This window comes from Seriola lalandi, unplaced genomic scaffold, assembly GCF_002814215.2.
Source record: "Seriola lalandi dorsalis isolate HSWRI2012SDOR001 ecotype SW California unplaced genomic scaffold, Sedor1 jcf7180002054559, whole genome shotgun sequence".
NCBI classification, from domain to species: Eukaryota; Metazoa; Chordata; class Actinopteri; order Carangiformes; family Carangidae; genus Seriola; species Seriola lalandi.
In genome coordinates, this window is record NW_019525112.1 from 2,114,104 (window position 1) to 2,132,756 (window position 18,653).

Below are 18,653 nucleotides of genomic sequence, written 5' to 3' on the forward strand. Positions count from 1 at the left end.
ATACCTGCTGTTACAGGATTGACAGATTAAGAAAAGCTGATGTAACGTTTTGTTTTTAGAGTGAATAACATGATAAGCGGTTTAACAAACCGTTTGAGCGCAGGAACGCGCCTTGCCCAGTAAATTATTGATGGTTTTTTTTTTGTTTGGTTTTTTTTTTTTTTTTGGATTGGGGGGGAGAGAGACGGGACATCTTTTCCGTAGGTAGGTCAACATCTTTTGGGGAATGTATCTCGGCATGATGCTCCAGTGCGCTGATTCCTTGTGCATGAAATGACTTGACATCCTCGCGACCACCGAGTGAGTGTGCGTGCGTGCGTGCGTGAGCGTCCAGAGAGGAGAGAGAGGAGAGAGAGAGAGCGAGAGAATAAGCAACTTTGTTACCAGGCATAGCTGTGTCTCCTCCGGCACGGCGTGCTAAAAGAGAAGCATTTGGCAGTTATGGTTGATCAGCGTTTCTTTCATCCTCTCAAGTGCATTAGAGACGACGGACGTGCTCGCGCCGAATAGATCCTGTTTCCTGTTTCGTTTTGTCGGATTAAAGATAAAAGATGCGCTGAAATACCTAACGAGCCGACATCTCCATCAATGAGCGTGAGGTATGTATGTCTACCAGTAGTTAAACACAAATTATGCAGGCTGCCTCGTGTCTAACAAGGCGTGCACTGTGATGCAGAATATCAGCAAGCCTTCTGTCATTTACATAGCTGTAAATTCAAACCAGTATTTAATAGCATTTTTTTTTTTTTTTTTTATGTTTAAAGCAAGAAAACGCGATATGGCTTCCCCTCACAGCGGATCCAGACCATTGTTTTGTGCTTATGTCTCGCTTTGACCTTGCTTTTTTTGTTATTTACATAGCTCGCAGGAGTTGCTTTCTGTCCTGCTTTGTTTGAGCCATTTTAAATCAGCAGCCACACAGCCAGAAGTTACCCCTGGGTAACAGCAAAAATGAAGCTTTGACTTTTTTTCCTTTTTTTTTTCCATGCAGGCTACAGCTTGTTGTGTGGAAGTTGCTTTCATTTGCAGTCTGCCTGTTTTACATCACGGTGTATGTCTTTTATTTCTAGATGACATTGAGGATGCCTAATAGCAGGACTGTGAGCTCGGCCGTCATTTGCAGGAAAATGCATCTTTGGATTTCATATGTTTTGCTGAGTGCAACATCAGTGTGCACTGCTGAGATGTTTGGCAGTTATGGGGAAATATGTCAAAGACTGTGTGCCTGTGAGGAGAGAGAGGGGATACTTACAGTGAGCTGTGAAAACAGAGGGATTGTAAGTCTCTCAGACATAAGCCCAGTGTACTTCTCCCAGTATCATCTGCTGCTTACAGGGAATCTTTTGAAAAAGCTGTCTGCCAATGATTTTGTTGAGTACAATGGACTTACAATATTACATCTGGGGAATAATGACATATCTGAGGTTGAAGCAGGAGCCTTTAATGGACTTCAGGGATTAAAGCGATTACATCTCAACAATAACAAAATTGATGCCTTGAAGGAAGAGTTTTTCTTTGGCCTTGAAAGTCTGGAATATCTACAGATTGATTATAATTATATCACTCATGTGGCGCCAAATGCCTTCAGCAGACTTCGACATCTGGAGGTCCTGATTCTAAATGACAACTTAATATCTACTCTGCCTGTGAACATTTTCCAGTTTGTGCCACTGACTCATTTGGACTTGAGGGGGAATCAGCTCAAAGTGCTTCCCTACTCAGGTCTGCTGGAGCACATGAACAGCGTTGTGGAGTTACAGCTGGAGGAGAACCCGTGGAACTGTTCCTGTGAGCTGATTGCTCTGAAAACCTGGCTGGAGAGCATATCATACACAGCTTTAGTCGGCGATGTTGTTTGCGAGTTCCCGTTTCGGCTTCACGGGAGAGATCTTGATGAGGTCTCAAAACAGGAGTTGTGCCCGAGGAGAGCCATTGCTGAATATGAGATGCCACCCCTGCCACATTTGAGCAGTGATGCATACTACAGGACCACGCCAGCTCTAGTTACAGCCTCCTTCACCTCATCTGGGATTGCGCGGTCCTCATCAAGACCCACCAAGGCACCTCGACAGTCAGGCAAATTAAAATCAAGACCCACTGCTCGTGTCCCATCTAATAAACCACAAAATTATGGCCAAATTATATCATATCAGACCAAATCCCCCGTGCCTTTAGATTGCCCGACAGCCTGCACCTGCAATCTTCAAATTTCAGACCTAGGCCTGAATGTGAATTGCCAGGAGCGAAAGATTGAGCATATCTCTGATTTAAATCCCAAACCTTACAATCCCAAAAAGATGTATCTCACAGGTAATTACATCCCTGTGGTGCGTCGATCAGATTTTATTGAGGCAACCGGATTAGATTTGCTTCACCTCGGTAACAATCGAATAGCTCGCATACATGACAAAGCATTTGGCGATTTGACACATCTAAGGAGACTTTACCTTAACGGGAATTTGATAGACCATCTCACAGCTGACGTGTTTTATGGATTGGAGAGCCTACAGTTCTTATATTTAGAATACAATGTCATTAAAGAGGTTGCTCCTGATACCTTTCAGCACGTGCCCAAACTTCAGCTTCTTTTTCTGAACAATAATCTCCTGAAAACTTTACCAGTGGGAACGTTTAATGGCCTGACATTAGCCAGACTAAATCTTCGCAACAACCATCTGCGATATCTGCCAGTCAGTGGTGTGCTGGATCAGCTTACAGCACTGGTGCAAGTCGACTTGTTTGAGAATCCCTGGGATTGCTCATGTAGCATACTGGAGCTGAAGATGTGGCTGGAGCAGCTTAGCACAGGCACAGTTGTAAACAATGTCATCTGTGGCTCGCCCAAGAGACTAGCTGGGGAAGATATGAGATACATTAAGACAGCTAATTTCTGCCCTAATAACTCTGATATATTTGCCTCCATGATCCCACCCTCTGAAGAATCTTTTCCTGGCAGCACTATCACCATAGAAACCTCCTTGGACTCTGACACACAATACAGTGCCATTCCTTTATCTGTGATGATTCTTGCCCTTCTCCTCATGTTCATTGTGTCTGTGTTTGTGGCTGCAGGACTGTTTGTGGCAATGAAAAAGAGACGCCAAAAGAGCCAAAATGAGCAGAATAATTCCATGAATGCTTGCATTAGCTCTCTCAATATGGAGTATGGCCTTTACAAAAAGGGATCCATCCCAAAAGTCAGAACATCTGCTGGACATGTGTATGAGTACATCCCACCTACCACAGAATCCACATGCAGAACTACAGCCCACACCCCGACGGACAGCAAGTCAGTGGATGGATTTAGAGACTTTGATGAGTTGAGCGGCGCCTTTCTGGGTACCTCAGATGAAGAGGCAGCCAGTAATGTAATAAGCTCAGAATACAGTGCCACTACTCCAGAGCCGCTTAACAAACCCTCCACCCCTCACCAAGATGATCCGTGTTACTACAGAGACGTTCATGAGCCTGACAAGCACACACGCTACAGCAATACGCTACCATGCAGGCATGCAGCGCATACATCGAGTCAGTATACCTCAGACTTTGATGCACGGCATCAATACATGCACCCAGAGAGAATACAACAGACAATACTCTATTGTACAGCACCAAGTACTGTCTATGTGGAGCCCAACAGGAGCGAGTACTGGGAACTTAAAGCAAAGCTTCACATTGATCCTGATTACCTTGAGGTTCTTGAAAAACGAACCACATTTACACAGTTTTAAGAGACTTGGCCCCTGGACGGTCAGAGTGGATGCATTGGTGCAATGTGTCCATTTTAATCAGGAATCAGAACATGTTTAAACTAATTTCTCACCTTTATTAGTACAGTGCAATGTGCGCATCAGTATGCATATCTGTGAATCATGCTTTACAGAATTGACTAATAAAGGGGAACGCTACTCATTTCAAAGTATCACTTCACACTTTATCCCCATGGTGTTTAACAGTCTGGTTAAAATTTGTAAATACGAACGAGCAACCACAAGATTCAAGGCTGTTATGACTCAACCCATAATAAAATACATCCTGGAGCTGTTTCACTGACAATAATGTGAGACTGAGCTTTTGCTCTCAAATTAGCTGCATTGCATAAGTGTCAATGAAGCGTGCAGATGATATGTTCTTATCCCAAAATAAACCGGGTTTTTGTAAATGTATTACTCCCAGTTCTGTCTTTTCAAATTTATTCAAAGTGAAACTCTCACATGAGACTAAATCAAATTTATTCCGCAAGTAAATCTCACCTGTGTGTAGGTGTAGATGAAAGTCACGTAGCCTCTACATCTGTACAGATATTGTGCTCCAGTGAAATATGGAGCCACTGAGAGAGGTAGTTAGTCCTCCTGGGTGCACAGCTCTGGGATGATAATATTAAAAGCATGAGCTCATAAAATACATTCGAATGCAATGACTCAAACCACAGATCATAAAGCCAGTAAATCCCTGGTCTTGTGTTTGCAGATTTGGACGAGAATAATTAGCATATCCTTAAAATATACTGAACCAACCGACTGCATATAATGCAGGGTAATCTGTGAAAATCAGTGGTGTTCCCCCGAAAGCCTCCCCATCTACAAACCAACTTCACTTGTGGATTATGGACACATGTTGCACTAGTATTGGGTTGAATATCAAAGTATTGTAACTGTACTCAGAAATGTTGTAACTAAAAGATTAGAATCTCAGATGTATTCAGATGTATTATAACAGAAATAATTAGCTTTAACTGTTGGAGTATAACATTTTTCACAGATATGTGCAAATGCTCACAGCTTCAAAACACACTTCATGTTCATAATTGATGAACTATACTGTAATTAGTGTCTTCATTTGTACCACGACCAAAGCACTTCAGAATCAGCTGATAATATATGCAACCCACAAGGGGTACATGAAAACACAGTCCTGCGTTATATCACACACACCCTTGCAACCTGTTCTCTTTATCATATGTTTGAATACTTCTGCAACTGTCTTGCAGTTGCAATACATCTGAGTATATTTACAATACAATAAGATTTAAATACATCTCCATATCCCTCTGTTTGGAATTCAGCTGAAAATCATTCAAATTTTATATGGGCCTCAGCACCATATGAAAATATTTTAAATGACTGCATATTTTTATACAAACAAATATGGATATCGATTTTTTTTTCCTCGTCTTTCTTTCTTTTTTCTTTAAGAAAAAATGCACTATTGACTTCTACAGGTCAACAATGATGTCACTTTCCAAAATGCACAACATGGTAACGTGCATATAGCCATAGAAGTAGATTTGATAACTGCATACATACAAGTAATACATGTATAAAAAAAAATGTTGCACTATGCATAGATATAGATTATATGTAGACAATCTGTACAAAATGCCCACAGCTCATCATTTTTCTAAAGCTTCAGATAATTTTAATTACATGTGTTTTCATGGGAATACTGGAGTGGATTTGTACGTACTGCATTATAATGAAAAGCACTGTCTTATTACTTGGCATTGTTTGTCTCGTCTTTTTGGTGCAGGGCTGTGTGGAATTTTGACTTAAATAGCAGTCTCTGTTTCTCTCTTTTTAAGGAGGAATTGATGGGTACTGTTACACATGTGTGAAGGGGCGCACAAGCTTTAGCTAATAGATTGAAAAGCACAACAAATGAATGCAGCAGCTGAATGGATGGAGTCATCTTTATGCATGAAAATGTTCTATGCTCTAAAGGAAAGTAAGCACATCATCCAGTCATAATGCAGTCTAACCAATTTCTGGGTCAATAGTGTAAGCCAAGAAATGTGACTTTCCCTGAGAGTTTAATACACAGAGTAAATTCACATCATATGCAGTATTATGCACTGAACCTGTCATCTTAACTCAGCTAATTAGAGGGCATGGTGTATCTGGACCCTGTCAGCATGTCACCAAGTATTACACTGCAGCATTAGTCACGCTGTTTATCAAGGATACAGTCTTGGTTTGTTGCCTTTCACATGATCAGAGTCATCCTGTGATTTTTTTGTCACCTGACCTGTCTCTGCTCATTGGAAATTCCTCAGAACAAATAAAATGAAATCTACACAGTGATGCATGATGTAAGCCTGCACAGGTTTGTACATTGAAATGTGTAGGATTTTTTTTTTTTTGTATCAAAATGTTGCTGTGAAGTTAGTGGTGAAAACACTGTAAACCTGCAAAAATGCACAGACAGATACACACAAAATGTTATTATTATAATTATAATTATTATTGTGAACAGTGTCCGGCATTTAGTTCATTTTTTCAGTTCTACAATGATTCTTTTTTAAATGTCAGGTTAAAATTTTGTACGATCAAACTAATGCAGCAGATGAGTGAATAGCACATCAACGCAGGGCAAATAATAGTAGTTTGCCAGTGCATTCAGAGGGAAATCCTACGAAGATCAATTTTAACATTTTATTTAAGTAAGAATCTTGCAAAGGTAACTGTGTGATGGAAACACAGCATTAACTGTATATAAAACCAATTTGTAATAATGTCTTTTCTCTTTCATCTTTTTGTAATCAACGACCAAATTCAAGAATTTTTTTTTTTTGTCCCACGTGAGACTACAAATACTGATGATCCAAAAAATATGTTCAATTGAAATGTGGCTGTCCTGTGTATATGTGCAAATGTTGAATTTGCAGAGAAGAAGCGGTCCAGTCAGTGTCTTATTTGTATTCCTGTTGTTATGTTTGCTTTTGTTTGTTTGGTTTTCATATGAAACAGTGATTTTCTATGTCAGCCTCTGATTTGTAAATAGAACACTTCATCAGCATTTCCATGCAAACTTGCATCAGCTCTGAAAAGCAAAAACGTGGTCTCGTATTGCAGAAACACGCAGTCCAACTAGGAATATGTGGGGTAAATATATCTACAGTGTGCTGTTTCTTTAGTTGTTAGCTGATGAATAAAAGATATGCATTCATTTGATATACCCTTGTTTCTGTCTTCCCTCCACCCTTATTGTGGTATAGCAGTAAATGTCATAGTGCACATGGAGGACGGATTTGAAAATGTTACCCAAAACCCCATTGGCATTTTTGAGAGCATTACTGAAGTTACAATATCCAATTCAAGTGTTCATTGTGATGGTTTCAATTAGGCAAATGGGGAATAACGAGAGCGGCTGTGTTACATAATCAACATCGAGATGGCATGGTTCGTACTTCATGATGCCTTTGCTTTACTCAGTATCACCCAAAGACATTTTGACTAAGAACTTAAATGATCAATTCTCTCATGTATAAATGAAATAATCATCTAATGCCCAAAGTGTTCACACAGCTGCACAAATAGCAGCAGCAGAACATGCCTAGGGCTGTATTGCAAAATGTGCAAATACCACATTTTGAGTTTCTTGTACAAGTTTGAATTCAAAATGTTTGATCTCCGGTTCCTCATAGCAACAAAGAATGGGTGTCTTGTGCTAAATGTGATGTGTTTAAAGCTGGAATAAGATCATCTGAATTTTACTGTAAATGTTCAGTATGATCGCATCTGCATGAATGTGCAAGCAGACACTTACAGAGGAACCATATTCTTAGCAGACATAGCTTTCAGGAGGCACAGTATCCATGGAAACATCCAATTACCTGACACAGAAAAACAATTTTAGAGCAAGAGGTACTATGCCGACACTAAGTAAGAACTAATTTGTAACTCAGCTTTTTGACAGATATGTGATTACTGTATGTCGCTTGCTGCTAAATGGTACACTTTGCATATCAAAGACTGAGGATGACTTGCATTAAATACATGTCCTTTCAGACGCAGGATCTGTGTCTGAAAAGTGTCCATTTCAATAAGACACCCTAACCCTTGTGGATGACCTTTGACTTAGATTGATGGTGTTATGTTGCTTTAGCTTCGTGAAGACCCCAGAGGAGGCCAGGGAGAGGGAAATTAGGGCAGATCTGCATTATGTAAGCTTGAAGAGATGTGTCAGGCAGTGTGAAGATGGCATATGACTGTAAGCATTCACCAAAAGGAAAACCTTTACTATCTGCTCACATCAGGCAAGCAAACACAGCAGAAATACCACTGACTCAAGCCTCCCTGATACACCTCTATTTCTTTCATAGTAGAGAGCAAAATAGAATCTCACATCTGGCGACATATGTATGGCTTCCAGTTGTTGGTCTCAGACTATGTTTCTGTCCCTGAAGCTTTTTCAGTCTTCTGTTTCTCTATGCAGCTCTGCACCGATTCTCTCACTCTCACTTTATGTGTGTGAGTGTTTGAATGTGTGTGTCTGGATGCATAAATTATTGACTCAGAGTGTATTCATGCTTCCCTCAAGGACTTCAGCCAGCCAACGCGGAAATACCTTTACCCACTCTTTTCCGTCTTTCAACATTTTTTGTTTCAAAAACCTTCACAAAACTCACAAGCAAAGAAAGGTCCTCAGTAATAATTAATATGCTACATCTTGAACATAAACTGCCATTTATCTATGTCCAGTGTGCTTGTAAATAATGTACGTCGGGGTTGCCCATTGTTTTAGATTGATTTGAAGGGAAATTGCTGCAGGGATGGAGTGGTATTCCCAATCCTAGAGAGGAGGATTTGGAATTGGGATCCGCTAAACTTTGCCAAAATATCTGCAACAACTGGAAACAGTATGTGTGAGACGCACTAATATTTATGAGGGCTTATCCAGGCTTATGACTGCCAACCTGAGAAAAGTGACAAAATCCTTCTTCATCCTCCCGTTTAGTACTCTACACTAAACATGAGAATGATATTTCACATCAAGCAAAGAGAAAAGCTTTTGAAAAAATCTAAATAAAATGTTGTGTTGTGAATACAGTGAATTAATGTTTATAAGAGGCTTTCATAGCTCTTGAGTGCTCCATATTATAAATGCTAGACTGTTGGCTGTATGCATTACATCATTCTCTGAGATTCCCTGACTGTATCCAGACAAAATTACTAATATTCCGCAGTTCTGAATATCATGTTTTCCCTCCCTCAGTCACAAGCATACTGTGCAGCTCATGCTGCCCTGCAGAGTCGCTCATCTCGCATTAACCTCTGTCCATGCCCAATACCCATACTCTTTTTTATCAGCCCCTTTTTCCTCATGGCTCTTCAGCACATCAAGGGCGCGTCCTTCTCTGTATCTTGGCCTGAAGTGTCACTATAGCTGCTAGAACAGACCGGCATGCTTGTTGGCCTGTAATTTATAGTGACAACAAATAGGCCCAGATGGACAACATAACGCATTTGTGAATATGTTATAAAATAAGTCTTTTTATCAAAACATGGTCTCTTGGCGGATTTATTTATAAACACAGCACACCAGCACGATCCACTACAGCAACGTCTCCTCCTGATTTGAAAAAGATGTGACCTGAAAGGGCCCTGTTTGTGTTTCCTCATTCAGTTGAGAGAGAGGAGAGACACAAATCTCACAATGTAAAAGCAGCCCTGCCTGAACAATAATGGTGTACTCAAGACAAGAGACAGTCACAAAGAGCATGATTTTCTACAGAGGCAATGGCAACTGACAATTTGAACAAAACTGTAGGGCAGGATTTTACATTTATATCTAAAGTCTAGTCATCTTTAATATATTTTCACAGCCAAAACAAATTCTAGTCATATTTTGTACTATTTCACACATACATTTTTACCTTGGAAGTCTCATAATTCCAGTTTTTCACACAAAATAAATCTGGCCTCCTTGTAAAGCTGTTGAATCAAGTGCTGTGATGTATGAGTGGACTATTACAGATTGCCCATGTACTGTGGCAGCCTGAATTTAAATGTAGCTTCTGCTGCACTGTTGCACATTTCCGTCTTCTGGCCATCTCATAAAACCATACTGACAACTGGAGGAAGGCGGCTAACCACTTGTCTGCTAATGTTCAAATGTTCAGCTTGTTCTCACAAGTAGCAGTAAATATGATCATACCTTTCTATAGTTGGTGAGGGAAATTATAACAATTATTCCCCTAACACATTTCCTATTGGGTATTTCTTTAAAAGAAACACCTAAAGTGACATTGCAAATATCTAATTTGTAATAACATACTAAATTGAATTCATGTAATATCACTTCAGTCCTATATTCCCTTTAATAACCAACAATGAATGTCAGTGGAAGTGATAACAGCGAGAAAAAGGTGCAGGGTAACAAGTGTAAGGGTAAACTACTATATCAAGCAGGCAAGGATTTATTTATATAGCACATTTCATTCAGGTGGAAGCAGAAAGCATGAGTTACCACTAAGACTATGTGGCTAGTGTGAAGATAAAACATTAAACATAAATAAACACAAATTAAAACAAACATATGAATGATACATATGAATTAAAAACCATTTAAAATTAAAAAATAATTAAGACCAACAACTGATCAGTAAAAATTAATAAGACATGCAAATTAAAACTTAAAAAAGTATGAATAAAATAAGATTTAAAAAAAATATAAATATATAATGATATAAATAATAAGACATGTAAGTTAAAACCAATAAAAGGTATAAAAACAAAATGAAATGTAAGTTAAGACCAGCAAACCAGACTAATGAAAGGCGCAGCTAAAAATACTGTAATCAGTTCAGTTTTAAAAGAAAATAGCATTGAAGCACCCATTGGCACGATACCGTGGGTGCTTCGGGGGGCCGATCACCCACGTGCGCAATCTGCAATTGGGGCCAAATTTATTTTTGTGGGCTGCATAACGTGGAAGTAACCCAGAAGCCAGAAACTTTTTCTGCGTATGCGCCAGGCGAGCAATTCCTATATAACTGAATGGGCGCCATTTTTAGATCCAGGATCCAGGTCTTATAATACATCCATGCAGCAGAGCCTGAGGGGCTCTGGCTGTCAGCCCCCTGCCTCTACCTGTTACCACCAATCACAGAGCGCCCCTTCCAATTAATCCAATTTAGCATTTAGCACACTCAACACTCCACCTGACCCAGCACCCAGTGCGCGTGCACTGCATAGCGGGGTCAAGCGAATTGCCAAAGTAGGACAAGGCTGGCTAGAAACTTGCTTTGACCAAAGAGACTTTGCTTGAACAAAATTTACTAATTTGTGATCAGAAAACCACAAAAACAGCAAGTGAAACTACTAACAGCCACAAAGATAACAACAAATGCAGCAGCAAAGATGGACAAGAGAAGGGACTGACTTTTCAAGCTAACTGGAAAACAACATTCCCTTGATAGCCTATAACATCAGAAAAAACAAGGTATTTTGTGAGGCTTGCACCACAGAGAAAGACATGGGTGCCCCACTTCCTTTAACAAAGCACGATCAAGAATCTTTGAAAGCTTTTGCACGTTTTCGTACGGAGTTTTCATGATGGTGAACCTGGATGTAAATTCCAAACGCGCACGCCTGCATGGAGTAACACTTTCCCCATGAAAAAGTACAATCATTGGTGAGTAAAAACAAATCAAATCTTAATATTCAGTAGCTACATGGGCTTATGTGTCTGTATTTTACTGCGTGGGCTTGTATGCTTTCTTTCTGTGTAACAGTATTGTGTTGGATTGTGCACTTAGTCTATGATTTATGTTCATGTGAGCCTCTTTACTAAATAATCTTGGTGAATATTACTTTACTTGGATTTCATGTCTTGTATCGACTTTTCATCTCCAATCAGTCTGTGTTTAAGTTTGACAATTGTCACTGTTTATTTCCAGTGCTAAAATACATAGGCTACATTTGACTACCTTTTCCAAATCAGTATAGTTACAAGTAATTTAGGTGACGGTTTTCTCAGAATGTTTATTTTGGGCATGAGGGTGGGACAGCACCCACCAACAGTGTGACATTGTGTTTTTGAATAAGTTGGCCCAGAGGCAACATGTGCAAATTAAACAGTAATGGGCCTAGAATCTACCCCTGGGGAACACCACATACAATGGTAAAATGTTTTTCGGAGCTAGAATTATAGGACAAAAACATCTGTTTCATTTTGTAATTTCTGAACCATTTTTTTTATTAGTTCATAAATGTCAAGATTATCTTTGGGTTTTAAAATCACTTTTTTCTGTATTTTGTCATTGCTGAAGTTCCTGTGGACAGACTTGTGGAAAAGACTTCTGCAGACTGCAGTGCCTTGAATTTGTTTGGTAATACTATCTGAAAACCTAAATCATAACCCTCTGAAAGGAAGCGAGCACACTGCAGTAAATACCAGCTGGCGCCAAGGCCTCTTATCTAACTATTGTGCTCAAAGGTACAGTACATAGCTGTAGAAGTGTGCTCAAAAGTTACATGGATTGTGAGTGCAGTGCACCTTTGATGTGAGAAACTGCTTCACTTTGTTGTCTTCATTTGGTATCATTTTCTATTTTGATTTTCAATTCAGCAACAGTATTTCAAGTTTTTTTTGGAGAATCATATAAATTGTTCATTTCCTCATGGTGTCTTGTCATGTTTGAATACAGCTAAACCAAACCACATTTAGACACTATTACTGAAAGCCATACACACGTTAAACTGAAATGTAATATTTTCACCCTGGCGAAGTGTCAGATAAATGATATGACACCGACTGAACTGATGAGGATTTGGTATGTTGCTCAAGGACACTGCAGTAGAATAAACACTTGGGGTGACAGAAAAACCTACTGTGACCCTCATCACCACGCACGCTGTTGGCATCCGGTTCAGTAACTTAACAGCACAGGACACAGTTTAAAAAAAAAAACTGCAACATAAACCCTGACATGTTGGACACAGGCTATTGTCCACTTAAATCATTGTTATCTTTAAGATGTCTTATAAAAGAAAATGCAAATACCTGCTAGTTATCCTTGCATTTTTGCATTTTTTTCTTTTTCTTATTCATGTGTTGCTGTTCATAAGCCATTCTTACTTAACTTCACTTGGGTTAAATTATAAAGTAACGTAGGCACCACTATAAAATCAAGTGTAGCAGCAGTTTTGTTGGTCATCCTTTTTTCCAGTGCATCGTAGAACACTCAGAGAGATATTTATGTACTCAGCATTGTCCACAAACACTAAAAGAAAAACTTTCCTCTCTGGCGGTTCGCGGCTGGTCAGGCACTATTATGTTTAAACTTGAAGAGAACTTTTTAAGCAGTGTATAGTTCAAGGCACAACAGGACTCTCATGTCATCAACTCTCGTGACAGGCTCAGGGTGTGCTGTGGTTCCTGAAAGCACTTTTCCGTGTTTCTGTCTCTCTTCGCTTTGAGAATGCTTGTGGGATTTACAGCAAGCTACAATGGATCCAGACAGATGGCAAGGTGGGGGTGTTGGGTAACCATCTCCTGAACCCCAGGGAGGACTGCCATATACAAGCTGTCAGACAAATGTCTTCACCCTGACTTTTTTTTGTTATAATATAATGAGACTGGGACTTTGACATTCATTTTCACAATTGTTCAGACATCCAAGAGAACTGTGAATACTGTGTTAATTTCAAATTGTTGGGCCTTGTTAAGAAGTTTATGCACACACTCCCCTATTAATTATATTGTTGCTGTGCCAACAGCATCTTCATATCCTTTATGAATGCATCAGGGTAACAAGGCCATCAGGAATTTCCATAAAATGAAGTAGCAAATAGGTCATGAATATCATTAATATTCAAAAAGCAGCACATCAAAGAGTGGTAAGCCAATGCCTCAGCATTAACTACATTTGACCATTCATATCTTTCCTCATTAACTACACTGGGAAGCGTTATTTGCTGATGGCTGTGTACTGTACACTGGTGGCAAGTGCATCAAAACAGTTCTTTCAAGTTCCTCAAGTATCATGCAGCTATACAACTCCTAACAAGCCAAAAGACTGAGACGACTCTCTGTCAGAGCTCTGTATGTGTCAGCTCTGGTAATACTGATGAAGCTCATCGCAATTTATGGAAGACGTTACTTCAGTTGTTCTCAGTTGACTGGATAATTGACAGGCTATTGTTGGTCGACTGCCAAGATTTCGCAGATTTCCCTAAAGACATGTCAAAATCGTCCAGTCAACCACTTAAAGACTTTTGACAAGGATTGTTTCATTTTTCTACAAACAAAAACTTATGCCTGTAGAGTAATTTGAAAGATGCCAAAACATCATAAAAAAATCAACAAATAGTGGCTTACATATGCCCTGAGTTCTTTTTGAAGTCTGAACCCTCTTTCAGATTGTGCCTACGCCAAAACCTTATTTTAGTTGTCTACTAACTGTCATGTCAATGTGAATCATTGCAAGACTACATTAAAATGAGCATACATTAAGCTGACACAAACAGGACAATTTACCGAACATTTGATATGCAGCGGATAAGCTGTTGAGTCTGTAGATAAAAATATTAGACAGGTAATACACTGGAATATCTACTTGAAATTTGTCATTGGACTTTCAAATTGAAGTGATTCTGAATTTTGTGCATAATGAGTGCATCAGTTTTCATTCACGCTTACAAACAATATTCTCAGTTATGTTAAAGGCTGAAGTCCAATCTACAGTATATCTAAATGATGGTGAATTTAACATTTAGAAAACCCTTTTTTTCTATCATGCATTCCTCAAACAAAAGGAATGCTCCAATCAAAAAGAAGGCCAAGCTCGAGTGCAGCGCCACAAATGTAGCTGAGGTTAGCACTAAAAAGCTTCAGAAGGCACTTCAATCCCTGATGAATCCTGAACACAGCTGTATCTGCCTCTGCAGCATCAGCTACAACAGCTCAGGTGACTGCAGGCCTGACACACTCCATACAGATCACTTAACACAACACAATGCTCAGCCGTGCCTACTTGAAAAATAGAATAAATTCCCCTCCTAGTTAAAACATTCCTTTTATTCCTGATCCACGCAGCTGATGGCTCAATTGTGTGTCTATATGACATAGAGAAAACAAGGTACATGCCATTGTATTTTGTTTATTGTCATAGAAGAATGTGAGCTTACCGCCACAGGCATAGATCCCGGAAAATTCAGTATATTCTTGTGGCGACACACCCAGGTGCAAAGTAAGTGATCACCCCTCTGGAAAGCATGAAAACAGATATTTTCATCCACTTTGTAACACCAGAGCCACCTGCTGCAGCTGAGCTCACCGAGTGTGTGAAAAACCTCCTCTGAGCTGGTTTATGATGAGACTAAATGCAGCTCCTCTGCACCGCTAAACTAATTGCAATAGATTTAAAGTGGTGTTGAAATAAATACAAAGTCTTTAAAACCATATGGTCACAAATCAATCTCCACACTGTTTTACAATATGAAACTCATAAGAATGTAAGCTAAATTATTCAAAGACACTATTTTAGATTTCACAATGTCTGTTAATAATTCATCACATACCCCTGCATATTTGAAAATACCTGAGTTTGTGTGGAGGTTTACATGCATATTTATAGTATCTTTTAATTCAAAATCCTTCTTTTTTTTGGTTCAGTGTCCTGTTAAATGTCATGCAATAAAATAGTCCAGACCTTTAAAAGATGGTAAACGATTCTAGAAGATTATAAACTCATACCAACAGATTACATCAGATTTCGACCCCTTTAATCTGAGTGTTGATTTCTATCTTGATGGCTTCTTTTTCCCCACAGGGAGAATTTTCCCACTGGTTATAACACAGTTAAACTCCTCACCTAGCCACTGGCTACTAGATCAAAGCAACATCCATTCACAGGAAAACAGTTAAGCAGGGAAAAGGCTGGTTGCTATAGCAACGTGTATCACTTCTTCTGTGGTATCACACTACAATTTTATTATTAGGACAGGAGCAATATTAACTACATTAATCAACGTAAGCTCTTGCTCATACAACAACACCACCTGCTGTGATGACTGCAGATGGCGGCAGCAGCTTTTGTTTATGGACGTGTGCTTATTTACAGATATCACAGGGAGGATATTTACACCAACAATAAATTTATTTGGCTTTACATTATGGCAAAAACATTTTCCTTATGTTGTGTATATAGTATGGTTCTGATAATTAATCTTTAAACATTAATTTTTTTCATGCATGTATGTACTGTATATATCACATTTACTCTGCATATATGCCCTTCTGCCCTTCCCTTGAGACTGTATTTCTATGGCACAGGAAGATGGCAACATCAAATATTCACACTTGGATTTACCACACTCAGAATAAAAGTGTCCTTGGAAGTCTGACATCTCCTGTATAATTAAGTTGTCCGGATTAAAGCAGGACTGGGGTCTAATCAGCAGCAGGATATGTTGATAAGCATTAAGCCACAAAGACAGAAATTATTAAAAACTCCCTCTGATCAGAAGGTGCCATAATGCATCAATTCTCAAGAATGAGGTCAACCACTTTGGGTTTCCATCATTGTCAAATCCATTAAATATGTGGGTTTGACAGCAGCTGTGGAAACCTGCATTGGCTTCGAGTGTGCATACACAGTATAGTGAGGGAACAAAACAACGAAAAAACGTCCTTCATCCTCACAGCGCGTCATTCCTTCATTGATTTATTATTTTTGGGAATGTAAAAGAATACATCCGTGCACTGCAAAACAGATCTGGAATATCAGTTTTCTTAAACACTTGACATTTCTGGGCAACCTAAAATAGCTCTTATTTTTCAATCTGTCATTCGATTCTGCAGATTTCATACTTTTTCTTGTTGTTCCCTGACATTTGTTCTTTCCCTTTCGGTAGATCTTCTTATTTACTGTCCACTTTGGCCTTTTGATAACCGTGCACCAATTTTAAAAGTTCCTTTCAGTCTGACAGCAGCACTTTTGCACCCACTCCAGACGAGAAAAAATACCGTCCTCGCACACAACTCAATCAAAATGGCCATTGGTCTTTATTTGTCATAAGGTGGCTGTGACTCAGAAAGTACAGTATTCCTGTTTGATTTATCTGGGTCTACTCTGTAAGGGAATAACACAGACATTGCAATACACTGTCACTATTTCCACCGCACACCCCCCACTGCCGCGGTCATGAAATGGAAATGTTCTGCATTAATGTGCAGCAGAGCACAATGTTTTGCAGTGTCAAGGCAATGTGAATGTACTGTAAAACTCATCAATGATTTACAAATAGAAGCTGTAACATTGGAAAGATTTTAAATTTCTCCAGCCTTCTCATCAACTGACGTCGGACTGTCGACATCAGCATGCCTCTGCATAATATAATGTAGTAAGGACTAGAATTCATTTACACAAACAGCACCGGTGTAGTGGTTGTAGACATGTGTGTGTGTTTGCTAGTGTGCTGCTTGTGTGTCTGCCTCTGTAACTACTCCCCCTTCACATCTCAATACCTGATCCCTGCGTGTTTGAGATAATGCAATTAATCATTATGCAATCGTTAACACATCACTTTACATTTGTCTACTGGGGTAACTAAGGTCTAATTACAGACTAAAATATGAATTGCCATTAAGCAGAAGGTGATTTCCCGTGTGCTTGAAAGCCAGAGGACAGGTTTCATCATCCTGTGGTACACAATTAATGGATAATACGTAATACACTTCTTAATTTTATGAGACAAATTATTATTATGCTTTTGCAGTATTTTGTAATTCTATTTCACAGTAAATCCGACTTTTAGACCAAAAAGCTGAAGCTGATAGTGTAGAATAGAGAAAGTGGTTTTACATGAGAGCATCAGAGGCATGTAGGATTAAACTTTCATGGTTGGACGTTTGTTCCAGTTCCTGATGTTGCAATAGCTGCATCACCTCTTTGTGACATTTCTGCTTCTATTTATGATGGCACTAAAAATTGCTCTCATGCATGACATAAATACATTGTTATTTTGTCAACCAGAAGCTCCCCATGTCCTAAAATCTAAAACTCAACATTAAATACAGTCACAAATTGATATTAACCAGGAAGTTAAATGTCTGTTTGCTTGAAGCGCCTCTAGTGTGAAATACAAAAACCAAACAAACAAAAGCAAGATAAACATAAATAAGGTGAAGAAAGCCGTTCAGTATTCCATTTTCTGTTCCATTAATATTTCAATATTTGACGGTATATCATTGTATTTGTATATATTTTGTATATCTAATTATATGTGAGCACAGGATAATCATATATGCAGATTTATTGGGAAGAAACCAAACATATTCCCATGACCTAATTTTATTGATGTACTGTATATTTGTTCTTATAGTAATTTGTGGTAGATTAGTTGTTTCTATTTGTAGTTCTATTTTCTATGTGCCAGAGCTGGATTTAGCTATTTTAAATAGCTGATTAATACAGGAAAGACCAAAAAATATTGTGGTGACTCATTGGACGAGCTTAACATTCAAACATCAACAAATAGTATGGTGGGAAATGTGGAAGTTGACTGGCAGCAAAATTGAAAGAAAATGCCTGAATATATCAATAAAATCATGTTAATATTTTTAAAGATAAGATTTTCTTTCATAATTCTTGTTTTTCCTTCACATTATCTTACCAAGCTTGAAAACAGATCCTTGTCAGGGCATACAGCCTTATTAAATTGTTAATTAGTCTGCTGTTTAATTAGGTTCTCAGCGTGTTTAAAGGACCATCGTGCCATCTGTATCTTTGAGGAAATGACCCAGTGCTCTTGAATAGACTTACGAATTAATTTGAAACCCTGCAAGTGCTCCATGTCCTTATTTAAGAAATTCTGGTGCACTGAGCTTTTGCTAAATGTGTCCAAAATTAGAATATCATTGATCCA

At 38.9% G+C, this 18,653-nt stretch overlaps 1 protein-coding gene across 1 annotated transcript; it reads left to right on the plus strand.

Moving 5' to 3' along the window:
* Window positions 1–408: 408 nt before the first annotated feature.
* slitrk5b (SLIT and NTRK-like family, member 5b) lies at window positions 409–6,950 on the plus strand. Its single transcript, XM_023415834.2, has 2 exons — window positions 409–599; window positions 1,071–6,950. Exon 2 carries the CDS (start codon window positions 1,071–1,073, stop codon window positions 3,729–3,731), a length of 2,661 nt encoding a protein of 886 aa, XP_023271602.1. The 5' UTR covers window positions 409–599; the 3' UTR covers window positions 3,732–6,950.
* The last annotated feature ends 11,703 nt before the right edge of the window (window positions 6,951–18,653 follow it).

Excerpts from the sequence above, each read along its gene's own strand:
- slitrk5b (XM_023415834.2), top strand. The coding sequence starts at position 1,071 with ATGACATTGAGGATGCCTAATAGCAGGACTGTGAGCTCGGCCGTCATT.